We start from the raw sequence: 22120 nt of genomic DNA on the forward strand, positions 1-22120 counted from the left end.
GAAAGAAAGAAAGAAAGAAAGAAAGAAAGAAAAAAGAAAGAAAGAAAGAAAGAAAGAAAGAAAGAAAGAAAGAAAGAAAGAAAGAAAGAAAGAGACAAATCTCAGTGAGACCTATACTCATCAGGTCTTCTCGTCATTTCTTTCTGCACTGACTCATAACACACAACCATTAGAGGGGGCCAGGGAAATGGCTCAGTAGAGTAAATGCTTCCCTGGCAAGCACAAGGGCCTGAGTTCAAAACCCTGGTTCCACTAAAAAAAAATACAATCATTAGAAGCATCATCACAGCTTCTAAGCTGACAACACTGTACATTTAAAATACAATGTTAGGTTTAACACCCCCAGAATTTAAAGAGCATGCTAGCCGCACTGGACATGAGAAGGTGGGCACTCTGGGGACCTGTTAGATCACTGTATGAAGCTAAGCACTTCCCTATACAGTGACAAAGCCATTTACTCTGCAGAAGGAATTTATTCTTGTCTTTGATACTTTTTCTTTCATTTTCAACTCTATGTCTCAATCTAATTTTAAAATGAACTGTTCTCAATCAGCTCAAATTTTCATTATTGTATAGATTTTAAACTCCAGAACTGTATAGAAAGATACTGTAATCCCTGGGCTGATGGAACTAGTCGAATAGAGTTTTAAAATCTGAAGGTCCAATGAATTTAAGACATAATTAAAGGAATAATCTTAATTTCATGTTAGTGATATGGCGAAACATTGGCCAGATTCAACAGCTGATAATTTTAGAATACTATCAAGCCTTTCTGAAATTTTCTGAACATTTTCAGGAGTGGTTTTTATCTCTTCTCCATGAGGTCTTCCCTATGGTTTTAAAAGTTTCTTTGAGAGCGAGACAGGAGGAGGACAACCTGGGCAAAATAAAAATGACAATTTTAAAAGGACAGGGTACATAGCTCAGTGGCAGAGCACTTGCCTAGCATGCACAGACTCCTAGGTTGAATTTTCAGTACAGCAGAAAGAAAGGAAATAAAGTATACATTCTTTTCAAAGTTTTCATGTATGGATTAAAAATGGCCCTTTTTTCTACTTTCTCTTAATAGAAAATGTTATTCTCTAATCAGCCTTAGATATCATTCCTACACTATGACAGAGTTATATTTCTGTCTCTAACCCAATGTGATCATTCATTCTTTTCTAATTTTGGCCCTCTCTGCATTAATGTAATTTCTTATTCATGTAAATCATGTTCAGAGTGATTGCAATGTCCCCCAGTTCTGAGTTCCTGGGAAATATAAGATACCTCTCACTATTCAACGTTGAAATGAACCATGGCAGGTAGAATTCAGGAATATATGTGATAGGTTCTGGCCCTCGTATGAATTGCTGAATTATTATAGTGGTCATCCAATATGGCTGAAGCCCTTAAAACAACAGCTTATCTTCCCAGAGATCACCTCCCCTCTTCTCCAACTCGACCCAGAATGCAATTTCCTTTTACCTTTCCGGCCACCTCAGGGAAGCCCCCAATCAGCTCCTCAGGTATATCTAAACATCCCCCTCAAACCCCACCCCTGGCAAAGGGCCATAAAAGCTTCGGCTTCCCTTTATTCCAATCCAGAGAATTTCTTATCTTCTCAAATTCTCTCTGTGTTCTCTAAGATAATGAAGCTCCTTTCCTTTTATAATAAAGTCCCTTTCCCTTTTTCCTTCTGCCTGTTTCTCTGCTGTGACACCGTCAAAACCTACCAATATAAAATGCAGAATGTCTGTTACAGAACCCACTCTTACAGCCCAAAGCTGAACTTAGATGTCCCCGCCCAGCAGTGTTTGCACGAACCTACTGTCCTATGACTGACACCATCACAGAATACTTGCAGTGGCTGACTGGTTCTGGGTCTCTGCAGTTCTCTTCCTGTGGCCCCAAGCCCTGTCAACTCCCCTTACTGGCCTGTGGGGCTCTACTCTGCTTATTTTTACAGTTTCATAGATCTAAACATTGTACACAAATGAACTGTGAGCTCTCAAAAAATGACACTGGTTTTATATTTTTATTGTCCCATCAAGATTAAAATTACGAAATAATATGTTAGACCACAAAATCCAACCATAGTACAGGATGTGTAAGAGGAAAGCCTACGCATTCCATTATCTTCCTTGGGTTGAGATGAAATAATAATTAAAAGTCTTATGGCTACTGAAACAATACCACCTAGATTTAAAGTTAGAGACTCAATATAATTCTCAACCATTTTCCAATACCAGCAACACTAAATTATGTGGATTAGAAGGCTGTTTCAATATTCATGGAAAAAGACAACTTGTCAGAAAACAATAATCACATTCTACTCTTTTGTACTCAAAAGTACCTCAAGAACACCAGAAAATAGCAAACAGTGAAATGCTGTCTTAGGAACTTTCATTTCATATCATCTGACTAACAAATACAATAAGGAGCAAAATGTGCTACAACAGAAAGAAAAACTAAGTCAGAAACCTGACATTTATTTGTTTATATTTATTTATTTTGGTATACCACGGTTCAAACTGAAGACCTTGTGCTTGTGAGGCAGGTGCTCATGCCACTGAGCTATCTCTGTGGTACAGAAACCTGACTTCTAAAGCTCAAAAAAGGTAACTAAAATTTGCACTTCACGCTTAGTTTTTCTCCAGGACTCAAAGCACTATGAAATTGTTTTAGAACTCCAAAGAGTTTTATCAGTTAAAATTGAAATTCTTTAGGAAAAGGGAATATACAGCTTATAGAAATCATACTTTCCTAAATAATAATAATAATAATAATAATAATAATGGGTTTTTTGTTAAACAACTGTGTTAGCCATCTTTCTATCTCTGTGATAAAATACTTGGGAGCAAAAACCTAGAGAAGGAAATATTTATTTTGGCTCCAGATGTCAGGGCCTTGGGTCCCCTGAGCTGCTGGCTCCACAATGGCAGGGATGAGGTTAGCGTAGAAGGTCATGGGTGGGCAGAAGCAGCTGGCCTCATGAGAGGGAAAGGGACCACACAAAGACAGACCCCCCAGGCTGTGTCCCCCACGACTGGCCTACCCTGGGGGATCCCCGAACTCACTCATCGGTTAGTTCACTAATGAGGTTGGTGTCTCCATGATCCAATCAACTACAGAAGGCCCTGTCTCTGAACACAAGCTTTTTGGGGGGACTTTTTTCATTTCATTTTATTTTATTTGATTTCATTTCATTTCATTTCATTTCATATTTACTTCATTTTATTTTAAAGAGTGAAAACAAAAGTGAAATACAAATAGCAGAAACAAAAAAACAGGGTCACATACAACAATACATATGCTACAGAGTTTCAAAACAAGAATAACTAATTAACAATGGTTGTTATATTATCTATTTTTATCATCAAATCTGCTGCTCCGATTAACAGATATAGTTATGCAAGATTGGGCAAATAATTAAATATTACTGCCTACTTTGAAGAAACCTTAATTTTTTTCTTGTCTTTTTTGTTTAGTTTTTCTTTTCTTTTTAGGAAAATTTATTTTAACAGGAGCATAATTGATAAGACATTAGAAATGGCATACACTTAGAAGACCAAGATGAGAGGTATGCAAGCATGGTTTTTGCATTACACATTGCTGTCCTCAATGTCATTTCTCAGATCGCAGATATCAGCATATAGAGTTAATCAAAGTACAAGTTCTAAACATAAGCTGCTGTTTTCAAAAAACTGATGGAAATTATTAGTACAGTCATCTCAGCCATCCTGTATACACACTTGTATGTTTTCCCTTTTCCCTTTTCCCTATCTTTTCTTATTTCTCTTATCTTCATTGTTTAATCCTTAGATTGTTTTTGTAATGTATTTGGTACAGGGTTTCACTACGCAGCTCCAACTCCTAGTGATCTCCTGTTTTCAGCCTCCCCAGAGCTGGGAGTACAGACGTGTGCCACCACTCCCCATCACACTGGCTGGCTCAGAGTGCCTGGGGGGTGGGAATCGCACGGCACGTGGTACTAGGATCGAACCAGTCCCTGTGCTTGCCTAAGCAGACACTTAGTCCACTGAGCTATCTTGCTGGCCCTGGGGGGGCATTTTTGACCCAAACTATAATGCCTACTGAATGGTCTTAATTTTATGATCATTTAAAATTTTACATTCACTGAGGAGACTTTATGTGTCTCTGTACTCTGCATCAAATGTCATATTTTATAGATATTGGATACTCAGTAAATAATTACCAATGGTTAAAGTGCTCTCTCAAAATTATAAACTAATTAATCTGTAATTCTATTTTTTTATGTATTTAGTACAGGGGCTATAGGGTCTCATTAAACAGACTTGTAGTGATCCTCCTGTTTTCAGTCTCCTAAGTGCTGGAATTACAGGAGCGTGCCACCACGCCCAGTCTCAGTCACCATCTCAGTACTTCCCAGGGCAAGCCTGGCATGGCATGCCGGGGACCAAACCCCGGCCCCTGTGCTCTGCCGAAGCAGGCATTTTAGTCCACTGAGCAATCTGGCCGGCCCTTTCAACATTTCTTGAAATTAAGATTTTACTCAGTATATGATACTTCATGTTCTCTGACCATGCATACTTAAGAATTTATTCAAAATGATATTTCTTGGGATGCTATAAATAAACTATAAAAATACAGAAAGATACTAAATTTTTATAATCTTATATGTAAAAGTTTGTAACATCTGGGTAAATATGTGTTGAAACTATGTTGAATGATAATTTGATTTGGAAATCTCTGTTTTGACCAACTTGAAATGTACGGATAGATGCAGGTCTGTTAAGTATTCTTAAAGATGACACTGGAAATTTCAGATTAAACAAATATTTCTCAAAGACAACTGGAAAACTTTGAAAACTATAAACAGTATTATAATAACAGCAAACTTTCAGTTTCTTACATGGATATAAGCATGCCAGTTTGAACAAAACTATAGAGAAAACTTTCCAGGAAAGGTTACAGTGGGAGACACACAGTATTTGAGGATGCTAAAATATTTGCCTGCAAGTTCGAGCCAGCCAAAATAAATTGCAATGATCAATGAACTCTATGTTAATCCATTTATTTGATTTAACTGTGTCATTTAGACAACAAAACATAAAATCAAGCAGTCTCTCTCCCTCCTCTCCATATGAAGAGAGAAATATAAATATACATATTTCTTTTTCAGAATGGCTGCATAAACCATAATACATTTATCCAGTGTGTTATGAAGATGCTCAACATAATATAGTTTATAAAATAAACTAAAAGGTTTATAAATAAAATGAAATAAAAACTTTATAAAACTTTTTATAATATAAAATATGAGATCATATGTTATACAGAAAATGCAAACTAAAAAGAAGTACACAATGACCTGTGGAATGACTTTTAAATTCTAATTCTATGTACCATTCAAAGTTTGTGAAATAAGAACCTAATGGTTTTCTATAAAATAAATATTTTAAACCATGTCCCTTAGATAGCAATGAACTTACTTTTAAAGTTTTGCTCCAAAACCCAGAGACTTATTAATCTACCAATGCTAAAACTATTGAAAAAATTCAGTCTACTAAACTGAAATATAGGTGGTGCTCTAAAAATTAGATTTTTGGGTAACTTGTAGTTTCACTATTTTTTTAAACTTAAGGAAAACTATAAGAATAGTACAAAAACTTCCTATATGCTTTACCATGTGTCAGTATTTATACCCTGCTCTATTTATCATGCATATTCTCTTGATAAACAGATGTTTATAATCTTGCGTGTATATCGTTTACATATGTAATGAATCTTTGAGAGGAGGCTGGAGACTCGGTGTCTTATCTATCATTACATTATCTACATCACTTCAGTTTGTATGACCTCAGAAAAGGACATCCAGGGCCGGCCAAATAGCTTAGCGGATTAAAGCACCTGCAAGCAGGTGCAGGGGCAGGGGGTTCAATCCCCAGGCCTACCATGCTGGCCCTGCCACCAAGGCGCATTGAGACAGCACCTGAGACTGGGTGTGGTGGCACGCATCTGTAATCCCAGCTCTTGGGAGGCTGTAAGCAGGAGGATCACTACAAGTCTGATCTAGTAGTGAGACCCTCAACACCCTGTAGACCCTTCCCAAGAGAGAGAGAGAGAGAGAGAGAGAGAGAGAGAGAGAGAGAGAGAGAGATTCTGATATAAAACTACCTTTCAGGGTCTGAGATATAGCTCAATGTAGCACAAGATTCTGCTGCCTACAAGTGGAAGATCCTGAGTTCGATTCCCGGTACCAGAAAATCCCTACATTTTAATTATCAACATTTAGAAATTTAATGCTGATTCGTGATCATGTAGCATGCCCAGCTGTCACACTAACAGCTTTGCAGCTACTGCTTCCCATCAGAAGCAAGCATTAGAGTCAGCTGCTCCACTTCTGCGCTCAGACTCGGAACAGTCAGTCAGTGTTTCCTTGCCATTTTTGACCCTGACAAGCTGGAGCAGTACAAGTTAATGATTTCACAGGAGCATGCTTACTTTGGATTTGGCCAACATTTCTTCATGATTAGATTCAAGTGATTAATTTGGGGCAGGAATACTGTCAATATGATGCCATGTCCTTTTAAGTATATCTTATCAGTAGGCACAAGATAGCAGCTTCTCCCATTAATTGAAAACGTTAACTCTGATTACTTATGCCACAAGTTTCGTTAATGAGGGTTATAGTTTTCATCATAAATCACATGCAGTTTATGAGAAAAAATATAGCAGGATAGCTTCTAGTGAAAAATTACTAAATTTGATTTGTTTATAATTTTGAAACAACACACCTGAATAAAAAAGGTTATTTCAGAAATAACTATAAATGTTCTGAATATTATAATATGTTCTGAATGTTAGAGCTTTATGCTTTTAGTATGCTAATAATACATCTTTACAAGAAAAAATATAAATAAATACACAATACCAGCAAATAATTCTGCCATGAAGGGAAAACAGAATTAATACAGTAATAAATAAACATCCAGGTATTCTGGTCTACCATATTAAACTAACATAAAAATATTGCTCAGGGCCAGGGAGGTAGTTTGGTGGTCTAAGCACCTGCCTGGCAAGCTCAAGGAACTGGGTTTGATCCCTGGTACTGCATGCTGTGCAGGCCCTGCACCAAGCTGGCCGCTGAGACCAGGCGTGGTGGTGCACACCTGTAATCCCAGCACCGGGGAGGCTGACAAAGGAGAATCATGAGTCTGAGTACCAAATAAATAAAGATTTAAAAACTTTTTACTAAATGATGCTCAGGGTCAGGAAGGCCAGCTCAGCGGCATAAGCACTTACCTGGCAAGCATAAGGTTCTAAGTTCAATCCTGGCACCACCAAAAGAAAAAAAAGGAAAAAAAAAAAAAAACAGTACTCAAATTTCCCTGTTGGAGGTTTTTAATACGTGGGAGAAAATGACCACTTGTTTATACAAGCAAATCTCTGCATAGCAATCTAGTGTAGTAAGATAATATATATGAAAAAAATAGAATAGAGAAAGAAGAGAAAAAATATAATGAAGAAAAAATTCAGGGGCAAGGGAGATAGCTCAGGAGAATAAGCACTTGCCTGGCAAGCACAAGGCCCTGAGTACAATCCTTGGTTCTGCCGAAAGAAGAAAGAAAGAAAGGAAGGAAGGAAGGAAGGAAGGAAGGAAGGAAGGAAGGAAGGAAGGAAGGAAGGAAGGGTGAATGAGTTAGAGATGGGTTTCAATATAATGTTTTACGAAGCATAGAGAATTAACTCTGAGAGTAGTAATGAGAGCAGCCCAGAATGTTATAAGACACAATAAAAAATAAATATGACTGTCTTCAACTAGTCTAGAAGCCCTGGAAATGTTCATCTCATAACTAATCCCATCTTCCAGGCACTTAGCAATAGGGCATCAGTCACTAGAAGTAGGACTAGAGAAAGAAAATACAAAAAAATTGAAAATTAGGTAAATGATACAAAAAAATAAGCATGCAGAAACAGGTGGAAAATTTATTACAACTGGATAATAATTTATTGATTTTCCTCCCTCCCTTCCTCTCTTATTTTTTCCTCTCTCCCTGCCTCCCCTCCCTCCCTCCCTTCTTCCTTCCCTCTTTTCATTCCTTCCTTCTGTACCTCTCTTCCTTTGTTCCTTCCTTCCTCCATTCCTCCCTCTATCCCTTTCTCCCTCCCTCCATCCCTTCCTTCTTACCTCCCTCCCTCCCTCCCTCTCTCTCTCCTTCCATCCCACTTGTCATTCCTTCCTTCTGTACCTCCTTCCCTCCTTTCTTCCTTCCCTCCTTCCTTCCATCCTTCCTCCTTTGTTCCTTCCTCCCTCCCTTCCCCCTCCCTCCCTCCCTTGATCCCTGCCTCCCTGCCTGCCTCCCTCCCTCTCTCCTTCCTTCCTTCCTGTCATTCCTTCCTTCTGTATCTCTCTCCCTGCCTTCTTCCTTCCTCCCTCACTTCCTTCCTTCCTCCTCCCTCTCTTCTTTCTTTCTGTACTGTCTGAAGAAAGCCAAATACCTTCAGTTCTCTAGCCGTGAAGCGGAAGGCAGCAAAAGAATAAAAACTGACACCTGACAAAAAGTGGCTCCTCCCACAGACGAGGGAGCCTACCTGGGCATCAGTCCTGCAGCTCAGCATCCCTAAATTGCACCTCTTTCAAGAAGCAAAGAGAAAAGAAGGTGCTTTCTAAAAGTATCTAATTTCTGTCTAAGAATATCTAATTACTTTTATTCCTTTTCTCTTAACTATATGACTCTCATAGCAATAGCACTGTAGTTGACAAAGTAGGGATTGCCATTTTTGGCCACAGGTCATTTATAACTTGGGACTGAACTGTAAATATAAGCAACCTGGACTCAGCCCAACAGATGAGAAAAATAACGCTGAAAGGCTGGAAGTGTGTCCACATAAAACAGAAAAGCGGCTTAACTGAAGGCACAATTCATTGTAAGATAGATGAATTTCAGGAAGATGAGATTGTCACAAGCTTTATTTCACCAACCTGAAAGTGAACAGCCTGAATTTGAAGAGACAGCTATACATCTGTACTTGGTTATTTTGAAATTCTGCTCCTCTCCAGATGTCAGATCCTGTTAGCTCCCATGTGACTACCAATTTCAAGAGAGATGCTAGGAACGAGGTCTCTGGGCTGTCAGCACAATTCCAAATCATGCCATTTGCATTACATTTTAGCTCCATTTTCGAAAGAGAATACAATTGTGTAAGAACGGTAGAAACTGGAGCTTCTCTAGATTTATAACTATAAGTTAAGTGAAATGCTATCTTTGCAGTGCAAGTCTTCTGTTTTCTGTGTCTCATTCTCCCTCTTAGGCAAGTAGCCAATTTCTTCCTGTCCACCCAAAGCTTCTCAGTGTTGTTTCTTCTTGTCACCTTCCTCAAAGCAGCTATGGTTGCTGCAGACCTTTGCTGTCCATCTTCCTTCTGATACACAGAGAATTCATTCTCCAAAAATTCTAGATTAAGTCACCAGTTACTCTAAGGAAATAAAATATTTAGATACAGAACTAATGGCCAATGAGTCACACAGATTCTCTTTTTACATGTATAATTATATATATATATATATAAACATTATATAATTGATAATTATATTATGAATAGAATTATCTGTATATATCAAATAATAAATAGATATTAGTTATATATCTCAAAATTATATATATTTGTATCAATTATATATAATGTTCATATATAATATATATACACACATATATTCAGTTATTAAACTACATCTATTGAATACCGATTACATACCATGAACTATGCAAATAGTTTCATATGTGTTATCTCCCATTGTGGGTCTCCAAAGCCTTCTTTACCTTTGGTCCCAGAGGTACATGTGGTCATTCCTTACTTCTCAAACACTCCTCAAGAAAGTATCAAAAACTTCCCATACAATCTTCTAGGACACTAAGACTGAACATATCAAACACAATGATATGAAATATATTATAGCCATAAGACAGAAAATATAAAAACTTTTTATAGTTCTTGACTGATGATCTTCACGATGAATTATAGCTCATATCCCTAATTAAGCTGTTCTTCTTTCTTTAGACAAGAAGATTAACCTTGGATTTCCATGCTATCTGACCAGGGTATCAGGAAATACCTAAGTGGTCAAAGTACATGTTACTGGCTTCCAATAACAACAATAGATAGATTTCTGTTCTGTCACTGAGGAAGGTTAACCAGGTGAAGTATGTGCTGAGGTAAAACAACAGGAACAACAACCACCAAACTATGAAAGCTATGACCTCCTTTCATGGCTGCAGTGCGCCTGAGATGGAAGCTAGACTAATGCAGAAAATCAGTCTTTTCTAAGTAAGTAGGTCCAGTAGAAAACCACTAGCTTTTAAAATAAGGAAGAAAGTAGGAGTGTGCAAATTAAATAAAGATAAGTTGTTAAAGGTTAACCAGTTTCTCCTGGTGGTGTTATAAGCAAATGGCATAGTCATTCCCCGCTTCTACAATATTTAGATGTTCTATGTCAGTCACATAGTGGGAGCTGAGAACAAATGTGGGTAAACGAGATACAAAATACCTTCACAGAACAGAAGCTAAAACATAGTCCCTTCATCTTTCAATGTTGAATCATATGTTATGTCTGGACCATGAATGTGACAAAAGACAAAGTAGTTCTGGTACTACCATCATTTGGCAGAGAGAGGGGGGGCAAAACTCTCCTGAAAGCATATTATTATCATTGGTAGCAATGTTTCTTGTGCTTACAAAATAAATTACCAGACATTTAGGAGCTTAGTATGACCATTTGCTACTCCCTATTTCTGTTGATCAGAATTCTAGACATGACGTAGCCAGATTCTCTGCTGAAGGTCTCACCAAGTTGGAATCAAGACTTTGGAATCAAGAATTTCATTAGGCTACATTTTCATCAGAAACTTCTTCCAAGTACATCTAGACTACTGGACGAACTTAGCTTCAGACAACTGTGGAAAAACGGTCCCTGTTTTGTTGCTGGCTGCTGGTAGCGCTTGCTTGCCAGGCTGAAGTTCCTAGCCAACACATGATTCAGTCAATCAATCAATTAACTTTTCACTTTCCCTGTATTTCTCCTTCTTCATCCCTCTCCCTCCAGTCAACTGCAAAGTAGCCTTATATCACACAAGAGGGTATGTCACTTTAATATAGCCCAGGGCAAGGGAGTGACTTTCCTCTTAGACTCCAAGGTCCCACTACACAGTGCCTGTCAGGAGAATCGTGGAGGTAATCTTAAATTTCTGCCTACAGCTATTCTTCAGAATAAAGTCTGAACTCTGAAAAATATGATTAAGGAGAGAGAAAGATGTTCCTCATTTTCAGAAACTACAAATTAAATATAAGCCTCAAGACTCAGAACAGTGCTTTCTGAAAGAGGGAGGGAGAAGTCTATTAATAAACCTATGCATGTCAACCCAAAATTCTGAGAAGAAGACATGTAGGTGTCAATCTCAATGTATTTTTTGACTTATGCCTATTCAAAATGTAAATGCCTGTACATATACCAATAACAGAGATAGTGGTTACAACTCTGCTTTAGGAAATTTCTGCACTAATAGCTCTCAATAACTAAATCTCAATTTGTCTTACCTAGTAGGAACTATATTTTAGAAAACTAAAATGTACTAAGAGTAAGCAGATATTTTGTGGTTCTACAGAGCACTACAAATGACAAATGAAAACTGAAACTCTTTGACTGATGAAAGAATGTCAAACCAATGGAGATTTGACCAAATGACTCTAACAAAGTTAAAAGAAAATCTAAATGATTAGTAATGGTGTGTGTTACAAGTATACATATGTATGCACAAAAACAAAGAGGACTTACTGTGAAAGTTGTTCACTAAGACTCGAGGATGATAGAATCCTGCTTTGCAAATGCACTCATAGGCTCCAAGTACAAATCCTAGGCCTTTAATTGGCAGACACTATAAAAAAGAAGAAAAAAGCACTCTGGTTGATCATAGTTTCTTTCACAGTGTGAAGACTCGTAGATACCCATCACTGCACATGGTAACAAAACTAACACATTTTCCAGAATTAAAATATCTGTTTTTTGAACTTTTATTTTAGGTTTGTTTGCTAACAGACACATTTTAGAAGTAAAAAATTGAGTTTTCTTTCTAAATATATGAGGTTACAGCTGCAGTTGCCGTACATCTTTATCTCACTCAGATGCCACAGAGATTACTAGAGAAATAGTTTCTGTTTTTAACGCTGCACATATCACCTTGTTTCTTTAAGAAATAGTTCCAAAACTCCTAAGAATGTCTTAAAGGTCATTCCATACTAAATGTGTCAGCCAAGAAAAGGGAGATAGGTGGCTACACAGAAGTTGGTATAGGGAAATTGAATGTGCATCAATTTTAATACTTCAACCTAAATGACACAAATTACTGGGGAAAAAAAGCAAATTCAAGATGCAAATGTAGAAGAAAAACATAGATGAATTAATGACCTCAAGGGCTTTGTGTCTAAAATTTGTTTCAAAGGAGTAGATGCACAACAAGAAGAAAGACAATGATCAACTTTGTGAATGTACCAACCCAAAAGAGAATAAACCTCTCCTCAAAATGTAATTTTATCTTTTTTCAAGTTTATCACTTAACTGAAATAAAAACGAGCTCAGTATACTCCAAAATTTTGCTATATTTGGTTACAGAAGTAATAACTTCTACTAAACTATGAGCAAAATATTAGTAAAATAGCATTTTCAGAGTCTAATCAGTCTTGAAATTTCTGTTATCTATCAAGATTCAACCTTCTGCACTGTTGCTATTATATTCTATTTTAGGAACTTAAAATTTAGTAGATTTTAATTATAAGATGATCCTCAAAGTCAAGGGAGAGTAAAACAAATAATTTGAACAATAATTTTATAATCTAAACATAAATGATAAGTACCAAGATCAATAATATAAAATTAAGCAAATAGAAAACATATATATGGTAATGCAAACCAATACATATTCTAAAGTACAACAAAAAAAATTTGGAGAGGTTTCTAAATGACCATTCTATTTTATTTCATGAATATTCCTTCTTTTCATTAAATATGCACTAAAGAAAGATTTTGCTTTTAATGTTGGACATATCATCTTATTTCTTATACCTTGCAATAAAAAACATAGTCCTTAACCTAGAACAAAATAAAATGGCACACAAGTAGTATTCAATTCAACTGTGTTAGCAAGTATCTAAAGAAGTGGTGCATGCCCAGAAATTTCCTACAAGGTCTAATTTAAACAGCATGTATTAGTTATAAAACCAGTCAAATTATATTTCTGAACTATATAAATAATAAAGCAGTCCTAACATTTACTTTGAAGTAGTACTATTATTATAAAAAGAATAGTGTATATCATTTGTGGACTGTCAGAAAATGCAGATTAGCATTCTGACTTTATACCTCCTTACCATGTAAATTCAAGCTTTTTCTCTTAATCACTCTAACCTCCTACTCCTTTTCTTAAATTATATGAACATCCATTCAGAGAGACTCAAATCTTGTCTGCAGAAGACAGATTCACCAAGATTTCCTAATGGGTTAAATACAGGGTAGAAGAAGAAAAGAAAAACAAAGGATGATCCCAAAATTTTTGACCTCTAGAACTCTAAGAATGTACTATAGTTTTCATAGACTCATAAGAATGTCTTAAAGGTCATTCCATACTAAAAATGTCAGCCAAAGAAAGAGGAGATATGTAGATACACAGAAGTTGGTATATAGAAATTAAATATTCATCAATTTTAATACTTCAACCTATATAGCACAAATTACTGGGGGAAAAACAAGTAAATTTAAAATGCAAATATAGAATAAAAACATGAATGAATTAATGATCTCAAGGGCTTTGTATCTAAAATTTGATTCAAAGAAACATGCACAAGAAAAGGCCCTAGGTAGAGTGGATTGAGGGGAAAGACCAGAAGTATAGTTTTACAAAAGTTCTCAGTGGAAGTACCTATTTGAAATTTAATTCTAGATAGCAAGTGGGAAGCTTGATAAGCTAGACATCACTTTAGGTGATGTCTAAGCTGTAGAATTTTAAAATCATCTGCATAAAGATGACTGGTAAAACTGTAGAGCAGATGAGACTAAGTCACTAAAGGAGTGCCTCCAGGAACTGAAGAAAGTAAGACTAAACATGAGAATAACCTGGCTGCAACACTGGCCACCGCCAGTGCTGAAATGTTAGGAGGAGAGGAAGAATGAAGAGCCACTTAGTGAGGTATCACCATTGCTTCATTAACTACCTCTGAGAGTCTGAACATAACATCAAAATTTTGTTGTGTTAAATCTGTTAAACATTCACCCAATAAGGATTTATCAAAGTAAATGAAGTCTTAGAAACCAAGACTATGTTTCGCTTCACTGGAATTTGAAGGTTAATACTATTCATTAAAATAGCACTAATTTCCTGGTGACGTGACTCAATACTGCGACAGTGACTCAGTTGAGAATTTTGAATGCTTAGGCTAAAGCTGAAAATAAAAGTAACCCTCAGCTATTAAGTTAACTGTAGAGATGACATAAAACTAAAGGTTAAAAACTCTAGTGGATCAGATAAATATTGCAAAACAAAAAGTCCTTTGCATTTAAAAAGAAATTCCTTTTAAAATACAACATGAACTATTAGTTACCTCAAGATTATTGTTTGTTTCTTAAATTATCTCAATCTCAGAGGAAAGAAAAAACTTCTAGTCAGTTAAAATCAGTGAAAGTGTATCACCCTGTTGTACTCATTCAACTCCATGATGCCCAGGTCTACGAGAAACCTAATGTGAGGATCACTATAAGTCTGAGCTGTGTAGTGAGATCCTGTACAAAATAAATCAATAAATACCTTTAAAAAGATGAGAATAAAGTTGGAGGCAGCATACTTGTTTATTTTCAAATATAGTATAAGGCTATGATTAGTGAAACAGCATAACACTGGCATACAAACATATGGTCCAATGGGATGGAACAAAAGCACTGAACTAAATTCTTGCATATAAGGTGACCTTTTAAAGGAGCACCAAGACCACTGGATGGTGATAGGCCCATCTTATAATAACTGATGTAGGGAAAACTATATCCAATTATGCACTTTTTTACATGTAAAAGAAGGCAGTTGAAACTTTCCCTAAGACCATATTTTAAAAAAAATTTTTTTTAATGATTAAGACCTAAACACAAGTCCTAGAACACAAAACTTCTAGAAGTAAAATATGGAAAATTTTCATGTCTGATTTGGTAATAATCCTTTGGCCATGATTCCAAATTTATAAACAACAAAACCCAATATAGAAAACGGTACTTTATCAAACTAAAAACTTTCCCTACATCAAATAAAACAACAGACTAAAATGTTAAAAAATGTTTTGAAATCATACATTTGATAAGCTAAGACAAAGAATACATAAAGAATTCCTACAACTCAGTGACAAAAAAATCTTCTCACAAACAATCCAATTAAATAACATGAAAAACACACATATCCCCCACGAAAAAGTAAAAATGCAAGCATTCAACATTACTGACCTTCTGAGAAATGCAAATCAAAACTACTTGGTATCATTAGTTTTTAAAAAAGAAATGTTTATGAGGATGTAAAGAAGTTGAATCCTTATATAGTGCACTTAGTTATGCACTTGGAAAAAAGCATAAAAGTTCCTTTAAACATTAAAAATATAATTATAATGTTACCCTCCAAACTCATGTCTGAGTATATACCCAAAAGAATTAAAAGTAGGATCTTGAAGAGGGATTTATAAATCCATATTCATAGCAGCACTATTTGCAATAGACAAAAAGTGCAACACAAATGTCGAACAATAGATGAATGAATAAACAAAATGTGATATACCACAGGAAAGCAGAATACTGTTAAGATTTAAAGGGTGGAAAGCAACTGGCTATGGTGGCCCACACCTGCAATCCTGCAATGCAGGAACAGGTTGGGTGATGTTCAAGCCATTCTGGGACACAGTGAATCCAAGGCTAACACAGACAATAGAGCAAAATCTTATCTTAAAACAATCAAAGACGTATAGATGATAGATAGACAGACTTACAGACAGACAGATGATAGATATATAAAAATAAAGGGAGGAAATTCCATGATTTGCTACAACATGGGTGAATATTGAGTAGATTATGCTAAGTGAAATAAGTCACCTATAAAAACACAAGTACTCTGTGATTCTATTTCTATGTGGTTTCTCTAATGTAAACTTGTAGAGGACCACCAGACAGCTCAGAAGACTAAAGCCCTACTTATGCAGGCACAAGGAGTGGGGTTCCATCCCCAGCATGCTGTGCCAGCCCACCCCCGGGGCACACTGCAGCAAGTGAAACTGGGCATTGTGGCCCACACCTGTAAGCCCAGCGCTTGGGAGGCTGTAGAACAGGAGGATCACTACAAGTCCGATCTGTCTAGTGAGACCCTGTACACCCTGAACTAAAAAATTTTTAAAAAATTGTAGAAATGACTAAGAACATTGGTTGTCAGGGGCTGTGGAAAGAGATATGAAAACTTGTGCAACTATACAATTATACAAATTAAAGATATTAGAGTTTCGGGGCTGGTGAGATGGCTCAGTGGTCTAAAGCACCTACTTGGAACAAGCTTAGCAAACCACAGGGACCACGGTTCAATCCCCCAGCACCACATGCCAGCCCACCCCGCCCCCTGGTGGGCTGAGCTGGCCACACACACACACACACACACACACACATAATAAATAAATAAATGTAAAAAAAAAAAGAATTAAAAAAAAAGATATTAGAGTTTCAATTATACATGTTAAAAATATTTCACAGGGTTGTAATACAGCAATATGATTTCTGTTGCTGTGACAAAAACACCAAATATGGACTACTTAAAACAGAAAAGGTTTGTCATGGCTCCAGATTTCAGAGGTCTCGGATCACGTTTACTTGGCCACATGTTTTGGGGTTGTGACAGGACAGAATGGCTCAGCAGGAGCATGTGGTGAAGGAGACCGCACACCTCATGATGGCCAGGAAGCAAAGAAAGATGAAGGGTCTGGGTCCCAGCACCCACTTCGCATGTACACCTGTACCACTTCAGGTGTTCTCCTAGCCATGCTCCCTTTTGAAGGGATCTCCTCCTCCCTAGCACCCCAGGCCAGGGCCCAAGGCTTTACATGTGGGCTTTGGGGGGATGTTTCAGATGCAAATTCTGAATATAGTTAAAGCACTGAACTAAAGTATTTAGGATAATAAATTTTATTTACTGCTCGTAAACAGCTTTTAAAAAGAGCTTTTAGAATAAAGTGATCATTCTTGCACAAAGATATACCTTCAGCCTTTCCAGGTCATATTAAAATTAGCTGATATATAATTCATCTCATTTCATAGACTGCCCACTGCTGATAAATATAATTCACAGCAAACCCAGGTCACCTTCACAGTCATGAAGATTTTGCATGAAATTATTATTGAGCAATGAAATGATGAAAATAAAAGCTCCAATATGATATGTATAGGGAAAGCCATATCAGCATTTAATGGAAATATCTGTGTCTAAGAATCATATTTGCATACAATTCTGAAGAAAAAATAATTTGGAATAAAAGAGGCAAAAATGTAAATACAATAAAGTTTTTATAATGTAAAATCCTCCAGAAATGGACCTTAAATATCTTTTTCTTCTCTGTTTTGTTTTGGAATCTTCCTAAAATGTAAAACATGTTCTGACTTCTCTAAACTAAACCCTGTGCACAGAATTCAATGTTGTTCAGGAGTCAGAATCGTAACTGTGGGCAACAGGGAGTCGTTTGTACTGAAATACAATAATGCTCTGAACTCCTGAGGTGTATGACTGTTTTCACACAATAAACTAGCCCAGAACATTCTAACTTTTGAGTTTTTATGTTAAGTTTCTAAGCTTTTTATTTTCTTAGTTGGAGCTACCCACTATCATATTTTAATCTTAAAATACCATCTTTACCTCTACGTGTGCTTTTTCTCCTTCTAAGTCAGGATTATAATTATTTATGTATGTGGAAATTAAATCACCAGGCTACGCCAAGCAAGAATATATTCAGATAATAAATAATGAAGTTAAACAAAATAACGGGGGTAAGCTGCGGGGCACACGAGTCAAGCGTTCTTTTCCACATGAGTTTTCTGACACTAGAGGCCCTGTGTGTCACAGTGAGTCACCTGCCTGTGTTTCAGTGCGGAGTCCCAAACCAAAGTGAGCCAGCACAGTCGTTGGAACTAAGGCTTTTGGTGCCAATCCAGCTTGTCACATCCTTCTCTCTTTGGTGGTGAACAGAGGCTCTCTTCTCCCTTAACAGAAGACTTAGCCAGTGCCAGAAATTTTCCTGCTACACTGACCTTACTAACCTTTATTCAAAACACAGTGGCAACTCCACCGAAGCATAAAGAAGAATGAGAAGCTACAAGCTAGGGAGATGCAGTAGGAGCCCAGTCTTCCAGATTTTAAAAAGAGAGGGTTTTTTTTTTTTTAATTCCTTTGTAACTTGGAAAGAAATACCGTAAAATGTAAAAATCTGACAACTTAGGGATGGGGTAGGGGAACTCAGTGCCAAAACAGATGAATTATTATTAATACCTAGTGACTTCCTCCATACAACTATTGGCAAGTTTATTAAAACAAAAGGAAAACACTGAAGCAGAGGGAATCTAGAAGGCCTCCAGGCAATGACAGGGTACACATCACCCACATATTTCATCAAACTATAGTCTGGGAAAACAAGAACTCATGAATAACAGATAATTCAGTATTGCACCAGGGAGAAAAAGAATCATATCTTATCTCTATTATTCAGTAGCTGACAAAACCTACTTTCAAAAAGCATAATCTACTGGGACATGGTTGGCAGGGGGGAGGAGAAAGTGTTTTCTCTTATGATATGGTTCAACTTTAAAAAGAAATTGTTTTCTATCATTCATTTTTGAAATGTTACAGTCAGTGGAGCCAGCTCTCACAAAGCAGGGCTCAAGCCCAGCAACATGGCACCTGGCAGAGACACATTACAGGTCTTCGGGCTTCACCCTGACACACAGGCAAGATGCGCTGAGGGGGCTGGAGCTGACTCAGGGTAATGTCAGAATTACATCTCACAGTGAGCAAGCCCAACTTTTCTAGATCCTCCCACAGAAATAGCTCCAGAGGCTGCTTGATAGATGCAAATTCTTAATATGCTCAATATGTTTTAAAATGCAACGCATCCCTGCACTAACCTACACACTCAGTGTGATTCATCTGTGCTCTACCTTGAAAACCTCATCCTCCCTTTAGTCAGGTTCAGAAGCACTGGGGACACCCTTTCTATTCTTGGCTGAACTTAGCGCTTGCCTACTGAATCCTGTTGTGCCCTATTTGCTGCAGCAACAAAGAACAAAGTTATGGTCTGGCTCTCAGTGATGTGTCACCCACAAGCAAAAAGGCAGAACCAAGCCTGCTGTAACTGTGTTCTGCCTTATTCACAACTGAAATATGTGTGTTTCATTTTTGAGCAGTCAATCTTTAGGCTTTTTTCTAAAATCAATTGTCTTACAAATACCAAATATTGCAAGTAGAACAAAAATTAACATGAAGAAAACCTTTGAGTTTAGATGAATCTAAATATTTTTATATGTAAGTAAAAGCAAACAAGGACTCCCTCAACTTCCTTTGAGCAAACAATCAAATCTCCCTAAATCTGTTTCCAGTTTCCTGGTAAAATAGAAAATACATCCTCCCTTGCCTTTGCAGCTAATCAATCCATCTACTTTGGATCCTACCCTAACTCTAAAAGCAACCTTTGTCCTAGCATCCCCAACAATGCTCTGTAATAATAATGTCATTTTCAATTCACCTTCTTCTAGCAACATTTTTCTGCATTCACTATGTAAGAACCTCAACCATACAAACACTAGCAGCAAAAGCAAACAACCTTAATCCTAAATTTATCACAACTTACTACTCAAACTCCTTCAGTTTTATCTATACTTATCATCTCCATTTACCTATCTTGCATTCACTCATCAAACCACAGCAAAATGGTTCTTCTTACTCTTTCTTTTTTCCCATAATTTTATTGATAAACAAATAGCAATGAGACAGTTTCAAATCAAATTGGTAGGACAGTTTCAATAATTAGCACATTGCATACATTCTTCCTAGTGGTTAATTGCTGTACAAGATACAGACGTGATATCCTATTTACAAACACCATTAGAACAAATCACTCTATTCATTAAGAGAATATAACTATGTATCTATCCTAACCACTTTGAATACACAGATACAAAAAATTATCTTTGTATTTTGTATTGGTTTTTTCTTTATTTTCCGGAACCAGGGATTGAACTCAGGCCCTTGAGCTTGCCAGGGAAGCATTTATTCTACTGAGCCATCTCCCTGGCCCCCCTTTTCTTACTCTTGTTCTAGTGAACTGTAGTTATAACTGACTCAGGGTAATGTCAGAATTGTATCTCACAGTGAGCAAGCCCAACTTTTCTAGATCCTCCCACAGAAATAGCTCCAGAGGCTGCTTGATAGATGCAAATTCTTAATATGCTCAATATGTTTTACAATGCAACGCATCCCTGCACTAACCTACACACTCAGTGTTATTCATCTGTGCTCTACCTTGAACACCTCATCCTCCCTTTAGTCAGGTTCACTGGGGACACCAGTGTTCTAGTGAACAAAGCTATAGGGGATGTGTGTGTCATACAATCTAACATCAACTTTAAGGTCACCTCTTTTTAAATTTTCTGCAGAATGGAACACTGCTGATGATTCTCCCTCTTTCGGGAAACACTTTCTTTCCTTGCCTCTCCACTCTCAATTTTTCAATTTTCCTCCTAATTCATTTTCAGCACCAAGATGACATGCCTTCTCCTCCCAGATTTATCAGTTGTAAACTGTCCAAATTATCTGTGTGGCAGTTGCTACTGCAGATGCCTGAGTTAGACACATCTTACTGTACCTGTCGCCATCTACCTTCTATCCTTTCTACCTCACAGATGCATATGTGAAATCAGTACCTTTTTTGCCACCCCTACTCATGATAGTCATAATTTGTTGAAATATTGACAAAAGCCCCCATAATTTCCCACTAGTATTAGTACAACTGCTTTCTACACAGTTCTCAAGTTAGCAGTCATTTCCAATTAATCATTCAGAGTTACCTTATTTTTTCTTAATTATTGTTAATTTAGTGTAGACTATGTAAAAAGATTATTGTTTATAAAAATTAAAATAACAGAAGGTTAAAGTTTCTCATACACACACTTTGGAAAATTAGTAGTTTTTAGACAGTTGAAGATGCATACACTTTACAACCAAGCAATAGTACTCCAAAATATTCAAAGTATCTGTAGATTTAAACATCACATAAACTGTAATGTTATAATAAATATAATACTAAAAAGTAGGGAAGATTAATAAGTTAGTAGGCACCCAAGAAATATTATAAAAAGAAGAATGGAAGAAAGGAAACTAACTTTAATGTCTGGCTATTAAAAGCTAGTTTTTAGCAAGCTGGAGAAAAAAGAAAAAAAAGAAGAAAAGGATCAGAGAAGGACTCAAGAAAGGAAAAAAAAAAAAAACAAATGAAATCTTTATAGTGGTACCAGAATGCTGTCAATGAAGACAAAACTGAGAAAGCAAGATCCACCAATGAAAAGAAGTGCCTACAAGTTCCCATCCAACATTTCTGTATCAGAGTATTCCATCAAGTGGAGCACTGGGGAGAGGCTAGGAATCCGGACAGACACTAGCTGGTGAGAAGCAGAGAAAATCAATGAAGTTCGGGTGCCTCACAGGCCTGAGGAGAGAAAAAAACAAGCTTGGCTCCAAAACTCCTCACATCTGAAGACAAAACGCCATACACTGTGCAGTGAAAATACTTTCAAAAGTAGTAATGAAATAAAGATACTTTCCAAAAATCAAAATCCACGGTAATTTTTGAGATCAAGATAATTACAGGAAATACTAGGAGTAAATAGTAGCCAAAAGGAAACCAATACCAGTTGAAAGTTTCACAGTGTAGAAAGAAATGAAGAACAATAAAAAAGAAAAATACGAGTTAAATTAATATGTTTGACTTAAATTATTGATGATCATGTATTAGTAAGGATACCTCTAAAGAAGATATTAAAAGTATAAAATGATAATGG

The 22120-nt window shown here is 36.7% G+C and overlaps 1 protein-coding gene across 1 annotated transcript in view; it reads right to left on the reverse strand.

The window, feature by feature from the left end:
- The window catches only part of Gpr158 (G protein-coupled receptor 158), a 503792-nt gene that overhangs the window by 279595 nt on the left and 202077 nt on the right, over nucleotides 1-22120 (reverse strand). The window contains exon 3 of the mRNA XM_004641901.3: nucleotides 11798-11897. Within this exon, the coding sequence (XP_004641958.2) occupies nucleotides 11798-11897 (100 nt within the window). The remainder of the gene's footprint in view (nucleotides 1-11797; nucleotides 11898-22120) is intronic.

This window comes from Octodon degus, unplaced genomic scaffold (assembly GCF_000260255.1).
Source record: "Octodon degus isolate 3935 unplaced genomic scaffold, OctDeg1.0 scaffold00145, whole genome shotgun sequence".
Lineage (NCBI taxonomy): Eukaryota > Metazoa > Chordata > Mammalia > Rodentia > Octodontidae > Octodon > Octodon degus.